The 9,293-nt window shown below is 41.1% G+C and overlaps 1 protein-coding gene across 1 annotated transcript; it reads right to left on the bottom strand.

The window, feature by feature from the left end:
- Positions 1–1,368: 1,368 nt before the first annotated feature.
- LOC308401586 (piggyBac transposable element-derived protein 4-like) lies at positions 1,369–3,601 on the bottom strand (the record flags this gene model as incomplete). Its single annotated transcript, XM_080889860.1, has 3 exons — positions 3,364–3,601; positions 2,313–3,250; positions 1,369–1,380 (listed from the first exon to the last, which is right to left on the bottom strand). Exons 1-3 carry the CDS (start codon positions 3,491–3,493, stop codon positions 1,369–1,371), a joined length of 1,080 nt encoding a protein of 359 aa, XP_080745986.1. The 5' UTR covers positions 3,494–3,601.
- Between the last annotated feature and the right edge of the window lie 5,692 nt (positions 3,602–9,293).

The raw sequence follows: 9,293 nt of genomic DNA, 5'->3' as shown, positions 1-9,293 counted from the left end.
TGTGCTTACTACATACCAGTTGGAGAAACCCTGAAGAGCTTTTTAGAGTCACAGTTATGGAGGAATACACAGTCACAACAGTTTGGGGGTCCTGATGTAGAAATTTTTAAGGATTTATATGATGGCAAAATTTTCAAATGTCACCAGTTCTTTAATGAAAACCCGGAAAGCCTCAAACTGATTTTGTACCAAGATTCATTTGAGGTAGTGAATCCCCTGGGTTCTGCTAAAAAGACGCACAAACTTCTTGCAGTCTATCTGTCATTAGCAAATTTACCCATTCATTTGCGTTCAAATACAGATAACATGTTTTTAGTCTTGTTGTGTGTTGAGAATGACTTCAAGCGTTTTGGAATAACCAAAGTTTTCTCAGAGTTGTTGGCAGATCTGAAATCTTTGGAGACAGATGGAATAGATGTAGATGGAGAAACAGTAAAAGGGGGTCTTTACTGTATTGCTGGGGACAACTTGGGTTCTCATTGCATAGGAGGGTTTACAGAAAACTTCAGCTGCTCTCAATATTTTTGCAGGTACTGTGAAGTAACACGAAGTGAGTTTTATGCTGATCCGAATGCCTGTGGTCCTCCACGCACTCCAGAGACATATGACGCGGCTGTTGCTGATTTCCAGTCTGAAACTATCCAAGACGTCAGAGGAATAAAGGTAAACTCCATCTTCAATACCCTTCAGTCTTTTCACGTATCCCAGCCTGGTCTTCCACTATGTTCACCTCCCCACAGCATTTTGGTTATACTTTGTCTTGAACGTGGTCATGGCCATGACTGTGTGTATATATATATGTATATACTTAATTTTTACTTACTTTGTACGTGTATTTTAACTGATCAATTATAAAAATACTTAATAAACTTTTATATGATTGTTATTTTACAGGTGTTTCTTCTCCATAAACCCAGAAAAAGGAACCAAAGTAGAGAACAAAAACTCAAAGCGTCGTCTCAGTGTGAACCCTCGAGTCCTCACCCTGATTCAGGATCTCGCCGACCACGAGTGGCGCTAAGCCTAAATCTTGACTCTCTGTGGACTGTTAGTTTTACTTTGTTAATTTTGTTCCACAATGTGTACTGGAACCTTTTACTGGTCGAATGCATGAAGCCAATTCATGAAGATGTTCTTTCTTTGTAGGAATGTTCTTTATTTACATAAGAAAAGAAAAAAACAACATGCTGCTACTGCAGTGTTTCTAGACCACATGTGTAGGTTTGTTTCACCACGTGGTTTTGCTGATGTTTTCTGACCAGGGCCATGGTTGTGGTGACAGCAGGGTGTGTGTTGCGTTGCACGGTGATTATGATCATTTTTGGCACAATATGTGTTTTTTGTTTTAACACTGGGATTGCCAGGCTTCTACCGTTCTACCTTTAAAAGCCGGAGAGCAGTCAAATGCTGGAAGTGGAAGCTAAATTGGCTAGTCATTCATATGTATATTAGGTTGTTACCTAGGAATTCTGGAGGGAGGGGAGTGGGGGTGAGTGATTGAGGGGGTGGGGGAGTGGAGTGTTTCAGTTTGCCATCTTAGGGAGAAATCAACACATGTCCTTTGTATGTCCTTTGTTGCTGACATTTATTGATGAAAACAGTACAAAAAACCAACCATTTGTACACATATTTACAAATAATGATAAAAAGTGAGTGAGTACATTTCAACATTTTCAGCAATCACTCACAATCCTGGCACTGCCACGGTATCTGTCGTCTGCATTTACCACATGTGTACCTGTAGCAGTGAACACATCGCACAGTGGCCTGATTTTTTTTGCATCTGTGTTTGACCTGACACGTGGCCCTTTTTCCAGGGCTCGGTGTGGAGGGTTGTGTCCGAAGCAACTGTTCTTTTCTTGCCTTCTTCGCAGCTACATGAGAGCGAGCCAACTCCCTTGCAAGCTCCACCAGGAAGTCCACCCGTCTTTCCTTCGTCCCGGTGCATGCTTGATACAGCACATGTGCATTCAGTGCTGCCATGTCAATCATGTTATAAAACACGGCAACTGGCCAGCGCCGTGTTCCTTTGCGGACAGTGTACTCCCGAACCATCTGGTCCATCACATCCACGCCACACTTTGTTTTGTTGTAAAGGGTGACAGTGTTTGGCTTCCTTTTGGTATCAGTCTGAACCACGCTGTGCATGCTGCTAAGAATGTAGACTGTCTTCTTCCGTTTGGCCGCATACGCCGTCAGCGTGGCAGCAGAGGTTGAAAACACCTAAGAAATAAGATAAATTGTTATTTCCATAGCCCTTTTACACACAATGAAACACATAAACATAGAACCACAAAAGACCTGCAACATACCTGAGTGGTGAAGTCATTGCGATCTGTCTGTCTAGTGGATTGAGGAATTTCCCTGCGAATCTTGTTGACTGTGCCGAGGATGGTGGTTTTCCGTCCAAGAAGTTTTTGCGCAAGTGAAAGCGATGTGAAGAAATTGTCCGTGGTAACATTTCTGCCCTTGTCTAGGAATGGTTCCATCAGCCTCATTACTACATTTTCAGAAAGTCTCTCCCCAGTGGGACGATTGGGGTCCTTGCCAAGATATGGGAAGACATTGCAAATGTACTTGGATTTTAGGTCGCAGGCCACCCAAAACTTGATCCCAAACTTGTCCGGTTTACTTGCAATATACTGCAGGAAACAGCACCGAGTCTTTGATGGGAAAAGCTGTTCATCAACGGTGATATGTAGACCAGGGTTGTAGCACGTGATGCAGTTGGTGACAAATGATCCCCACACACTGGAAATTGCAGCGAACTTATCAGTCTTTGCTCGATCACTGCGGGTGGACTTGTCATCAAAGCGTAGGTGTTGCATGATGTCTTGGAAGCGGTTTCGTGCCATAGTTCCAATTATCTGTGGGTTTCCCAGGTTTGCTGACCAGCAGTCATTTACCGATGGAACCCTGTAAACCCCCCGCAAGATGACAATTGCAATAAATGCCATTAGTTCAGGGAGGTCCATGAACCAATGAACATGCTCCGTTTGCTGTGCATGTTGAATAGTCCATTCTTGAATGCTATGAAGCATGTCAAGAGTGATGAAACACAGGAAGCTCTGAAGGCGACTCGAGATACTTCTCCTGGCCTTAGCCGTTGGCTCTCCATCTGCAGTGTACGGTTCTATTGGGGTGAAAGGGAGACGGGTCCCCACATGTTCTTCACGCCACACTGTGCCATCTTTCGCTGTCTCAGTCCCCAAACAAGCTCTCTTTTTCGGTGGAGAAGCAGTCTCCTCATCTGCAGTGTGAACAAATTCAAATTGTGAGCAATGGGAAGGTCAAACAAACTTACTAACTACATCCACTTACTTGTTTGAAATGAAAAAGGAAATAACATGAAATGAAACTAACCGGAAGACTGATCAGACAGCTCTGAGTCCGAATCCGGCTGAACTTCTAGGTCTTCTCCATCCGAGTCACAAGGGTCGACTTCCGTCAGGATCATTTCCAACGCCTGCTGAGTAGTGAGTCTTCTCTGCATTTTCTTTCCTTGGAGAGGAGGTCCGTACACCACAGAATTCTTCAGGGCAATGAAGGGTTAGGCTAAGTGCAGTGAGATTGTGTCATATATATACCCAGTACAAAAAACACCCAGTGCTCTGATTGGTGCACAATCATAGAGCACTGTGACGGGGCACTCCCCGCTTAGCGGGGCACACCCAGTGCTCTAAGCGGGGAGTGCCCCGTCACAGTACCCCGCTTAGCGGGGCACACCCAGTGCTCTATGATTGGTCTTAACAGGTTATTTAACTTTTTCTGGTGGAGGGTCTAACAAATGCTTGTTTCATGAACATGGTTCTTGCTTTGCAGGAATGTTCCACAGCTTTTATAGCCTATATTTTGATTGAATTGTGTAGTTGCTGTGTGCCTTGCATATTGTGTTAGTTGGAAAAATGGATCCATTTGCTGTCATTTTGCTAATGTGGCTGCAAAATAAATTTCCCAAAAGTGATATTTTCCTCTCTTGTGTTTTCTCAAGATGTATTTTTGCATGTTTGGGTGTAGGCGTAGCAGTAAGAAATTTGCTGGGTTATGGTTAAAATTTTACATTAAAACATATAATATTCAGCATAGATTTTATGTATAATTTACAGAGCAGCTCCATTTAATATGCACAGTTTCACCGTAGTTCTACCATGTTAAATTAGTTCTTTGTACGATATTTCCCTGTTAATTTTGCAGTTTATGGATCCACAAAAAGCATTTATTACTTGTAAAAGATACAGGAAATAGTGTATTTATATATCACATCTATGTGTGAAATTAACTTCTTTTTCCTGTAGATTTAACAGTTTTAATCTGAGATTCATTCACTGTAAATCAATTTACAAGTTGCACCTGTAAAGCGTTTTTACAGGAAGTCCCTGGTAACCCCAGCTGCCAGGGTTTTCCTGTAAAAACAGCACGTTTTTTTTTACAGTGTAGAAAAGCACAGAAAAAAGTGCTTGTACGAATGGGTGAATGAGGCATGTTGAATAAACCACTTCAAGTGCTCAGAGTAGAAAAGCACTATATAAGAACAAGTTCAAACTGCTTCAAACCAGAATAGAAGAAAAAGAGGAAGATCCTGATGGAAAACTGAGCAACAATCTCTAGTTTACTAAAAGGTGACTTGAATAATAAGATCAGTTTCATCAAATCATACTGGCAAAATGCTGCTATCAGAGTCAGTAATGGAAAGGGGTGTCCAGCATCCTGGCCTTTATGGCAGAGTTGCAGAGATGGTCTGAAAAAAATGAAAGCAGGATGAAGAAAACTGAAAAAAATAAGTTATAGAGAGACTAAATCTAAGTTTAACTTGTTTGGCTAAGAAAGGAGAACATTTGTGAGAGAAGAAATAAATTCCTGAACAATTCCTGTGATGGTTTGGGCATGCTGCGGTGATGTTAAAAGTAGAGGATTTGTAAAGGATAAAATGAACACACATCTTGAACACATGAGGGTACACAGCAAATCCAGCATGTCCAAATTAACACTGTCGGATTTGATTTCAACACTATTAAAGTGTCTATATGGGTCCACACCAGAGAGTGTTAATTTAACTCTTTTTGGAGAGTTGGTACGTTAACTCTGATTTAGTGTTAAACACCAAATCTGTCTGGAGTTGATAATTTAACACTTGGTGTTAAGAGTTTATATATTAACTCTCAAAGAGTATTTTAGTTTAACTACGTAAGAGTTATCTTCTAATTCATTCTAAAAAGCGGGAATTTTACTGTTCTGAACTTCTAGAAATTTCTTTTGGAAATAAACATTTACTAAAAAGATGCAATGGTTTTTGAAAAACATTTATTCTGAACTGTGCACAACAATTTCAAAACATTTTCTGAAAGATGTAACAGTATACATGTTCTCACTTTCATTAGAATTTTGTTTATCAAAAGGTCTGACATGGTAAATGCAAATAACAGCATTCTCAACACTTATTTCTTCAATACAATATGCATGTCCTTCATTCATCCCTTTGTGGAACTTCAACGCACTTCTGCTCTCCCCCATATTCCATCTTCACAAGCATATCCTGATTGAATAAAAATTAGTTGACACTAATTAATGGCACAAATAATCCAGTAAACAATTGCAGCACAGTAAAAAAAAAAAAAAAGGAATCCTCTTTGAGCCATTACTTGTGTAAAGTATTTTCCCAAAAGACAAGGACACAGGCAACAGGTAATACTGAACTAAATGTAAAACCTCAACCTTTTTAATTTTTACCTAAACCGTGTGCACAAAACTCTGGAGGGATCTATGCTAACGTAGAACCCAGTCAGGACGTCTGCTACTGCTGTTTGCTCGTTTTTTTTGTTTTTTTTTTATGGGCGATCGTTTTCAGGCTTCAAATAGCACCATTATACCAACATTTCACATTCTAGACATTGTTTTAGGTGTATTTGACCAAAAGTTTGACTGAAAATTCACATGCAAGCTTTTTTTCAAGGCTGTGGTATTTGCCTGCAAACAATACCTTTCAGCTAGCTAAAACAGAATGTTATGCTATCACTGAGCAACATGGCTAATGCCTTTCACACAGCTTTGTCTCAACTCCAAAGAGCCACAGAAGTAAAAGCTAATAACAATTGAAACAATCTTTGAAAAAACGACTTACCAAGCATGGCAAACAACTCAAATATGTAGAGCAAAATGTTCTGAAACGGCTTCACTTCAGCTTCGATTGGAGCCGTGCTGGGGGCGGAGTCCGTGAATTTACTCTGTTGGTGTCATAGCCCCTCTAGGAGTTCAGAGTTAAGAGGTCAAGAGTTAATGTTTCCATTTTAACACCTCCAGATTTGACAGAGAAACACTCATTTTTAACACTCGATTTTAACTACTATCATTTTACACCTCACAGTTACATTAAAAGAATGTGACTCTACTTAGAGTAAAATTAACTCTACTTTTGCAAGGAGACTATTAACACAAAAACATTTAACACTTTTGAATTTGCTGTGTATCACTCATTTTGCAACACCTGTGAATACTGCATGGTTTGAGCCAGTGTCTTACAACACACAATCAAAAGTGAAGTGGTCTAAAAAAGGACTAGATTTTGATGCGTTGATGTGATTTACAGTGGGGCAAAAAAGTATTTAGTCAGCCACCGATTGTGCAAGTTCCCCCACTTAAAATGATGACAGAGGTCAGTAATTTGCACCAGAGGTACACTTCAACTGTGAGAGACAGAATGAAAAAATTTTTTTAAAAAAAATCCATGAATCCACATGGTAGGATTTGTAAAGAATTAATTCGTAAATCAGGGTGGAAAATAAGTATTTGGTCAATAACAAAAATACAACTCAATACTTTGTAACATAACCTTTGTTGGCAATAACAGAGGTCAAACGTTTACTATAGGTCTTTACCAGGTTTGCACACACAGTAGCTGGTATTTTGGCCCATTCCTCCATGCAGATCTTCTCGAGAGCAGTGATGTTTTGGGGCTGTCGCCGAGCAACACGGACTTTCAACTCCCGCCACAGATTTTCTATGGGGTTGAGGTCTGGAGACTGGCTAGGCCACTCCAGGACTTTCAAATGCTTCTTACGGAGCCACTCCTTTGTTGCCCGGGCGGTGTGTTTTGGATCATTGTCATGTTGGAAGACCCAGCCTCGTTTCATCTTCAAAGTTCTCACTGATGGAAGGAGGTTTTGGCTCAAAATCTCACGATACATGGCCCCATTCATTCTGTCCTTAACACGGATCAGTCGTCCTGTCCCCTTGGCAGAAAAACAGCCCCATAGCATGATGTTTCCACCCCCATGCTTCACAGTAGGTATGGTGTTCTTGGGATGCAACTCAGTATTCTTCTTCCTCCAAACACGACGAGTTGAGTTTATACCAAAAAGTTCTACTTTGGTTTCATCTGACCACATGACATTCTCCCAATCCTCTGCTGTATCATCCATGTGCTCTCTGGCAAACTTCAGACGGGCCTGGACATGCACTGGCACTGCGGGATTTGATTCCCTGCCGTTGTAGTGTGTTACTGATGGTGACCTTTGTTACTTTGGTCCCAGCTCTCTGCAGGTCATTCACCAGGTCCCCCCGTGTGGTTCTGGGATCTTTGCTCACCGTTCTCATGATCATTTTGACCCCACGGGATGAGATCTTGCGTGGAGCCCCAGATCGAGGGAGATTTTCAGTGGTCTTGTATGTCTTCCATTTTATGATGATTGCTCCCACAGTTGATTTTTTCACACCAAGCTGCTTGCCTATTGTAGATTCACTCTTCCCAGTCTGGTGCAGGTCTACAATACTTTTCCTGGTGTCCTTCGAAAGCTCTTTGGTCTTGGCCATGGCGGAGTTTGGAGTCTGACTGTTTGAGGCTGTGGACAGGTGTCTTTTATACAGATGATGAGTTCAAACAGGTGCCATTCATACAGGTAACGAGTGGGGGACAGAAAAGCTTCTTACAGAAGACGTTACAGGTCTGTGAGAGCCAGAGATTTTCCTTGTTTGAGGTGACCAAATACTTATTTTCCACCCTAATTTACGAATAAATTCTTTACAAATCCTACCATGTGGATTCATGGATTTTTTTTTCACATTCTGTCTCTCACAGTTGAAGTGTACCTCTGGTGCAAATTACTGACCTCTGTCATCATTTTAAGTGGGGGAACTTGCACAATCGGTGGCTGACTAAATACTTTTTTGCCCCACTGTATATGCGCACACATGTATCAGTGCAGTAAAAGAGGCACGAGCAATGCATGTGTGGTGTGTTTTTTTTTTTTTTTAAACCTTTCCCTTTGTGGCACTGAGAAAGTTATGGTGATGATCTCAGTATTAATTATCCCTGCCAATACGACATGGTAATTCAGACAACTACACAAAATTACATTTTCGAAGAAGAAGAAGAGACTGAAAAATTAGGACTTCAAAATGACATACAAAATCCAGATCTAGGTATTAGGGGTCCAACGATACTCGTATCGATATTGAACCGTTCGATACAGTGCTTTCGGTTCAGTACGCATATGTATCGAACAATACAAAATTTTTAATTAATTTTATCAACTTTTCTTCTGACAATGCAGTCGTGTGTTGAGAGCTCAGTGGATCTGCGTTCAACTACTCCGCCTAGGCCAGTGTTGCCAACTTAGTGACTTTGTCGCTATATTTAGCGAGTTTTCAGACCCCTAAGCGACTTTTTTTTCTAACAAAAGACGTGAAAGCGCGTATCGCTTTTACTCTCAACAAGCAGCGGGTGCTGTAATGCAGTCAGTTCTTCTTTTACTCTTATGCTGTTTTGTGGATCACAAGGTTTAAAACTACACACACACACACACACAGTAACTCCACCAGAGTGCCTATTTCGGGTCACTTTTGCCGGTCCAAGCCCGGGTAAAGGAGCAGGGTTGGACTTGTGACATTAAAAAAAACAATAATTGCTAAAAGAAATTTAATTTGTAGTTCTAAATAAACTCTAAATGCAGTCAGGACATTTTTTACTCTGTCTCTTCCATGATGTTATTTCTCTCTCCAACAACATAGGTTACAATTAGATTAGCATGACCAATTATGCAAATTAGGCGATGACGTCATTTAGCAACTTCTAGCGACTTTTAGGACAACCAAGAGCGATTTTCCTTACTGAGGAGTTGGCAACACTGGCCTAGGCTTCACTGTCGAGCGCAGATCCACTGAGCGCAGCACAAGCTAGCAAGACAGAAGCTAAGCTCGTTGCAACATGGCAAATTGAACCTCACCCACCCTCATTCAGATCTCGCCTTTGGAACTATTTTGGTCTTCATGTGAAGTATGATCCTGAAGGTAAGCGCGTC

This window comes from Rhamphochromis sp. 'chilingali' (assembly GCF_963969265.1).
Source record: "Rhamphochromis sp. 'chilingali' genome assembly, chromosome: 8".
In the NCBI taxonomy this organism is placed as follows: domain Eukaryota; kingdom Metazoa; phylum Chordata; class Actinopteri; order Cichliformes; family Cichlidae; genus Rhamphochromis; species Rhamphochromis sp. 'chilingali'.
Note: the sequence above shows the minus strand (reverse complement) of the source record. Positions and strands in the feature narration are given on the sequence as shown.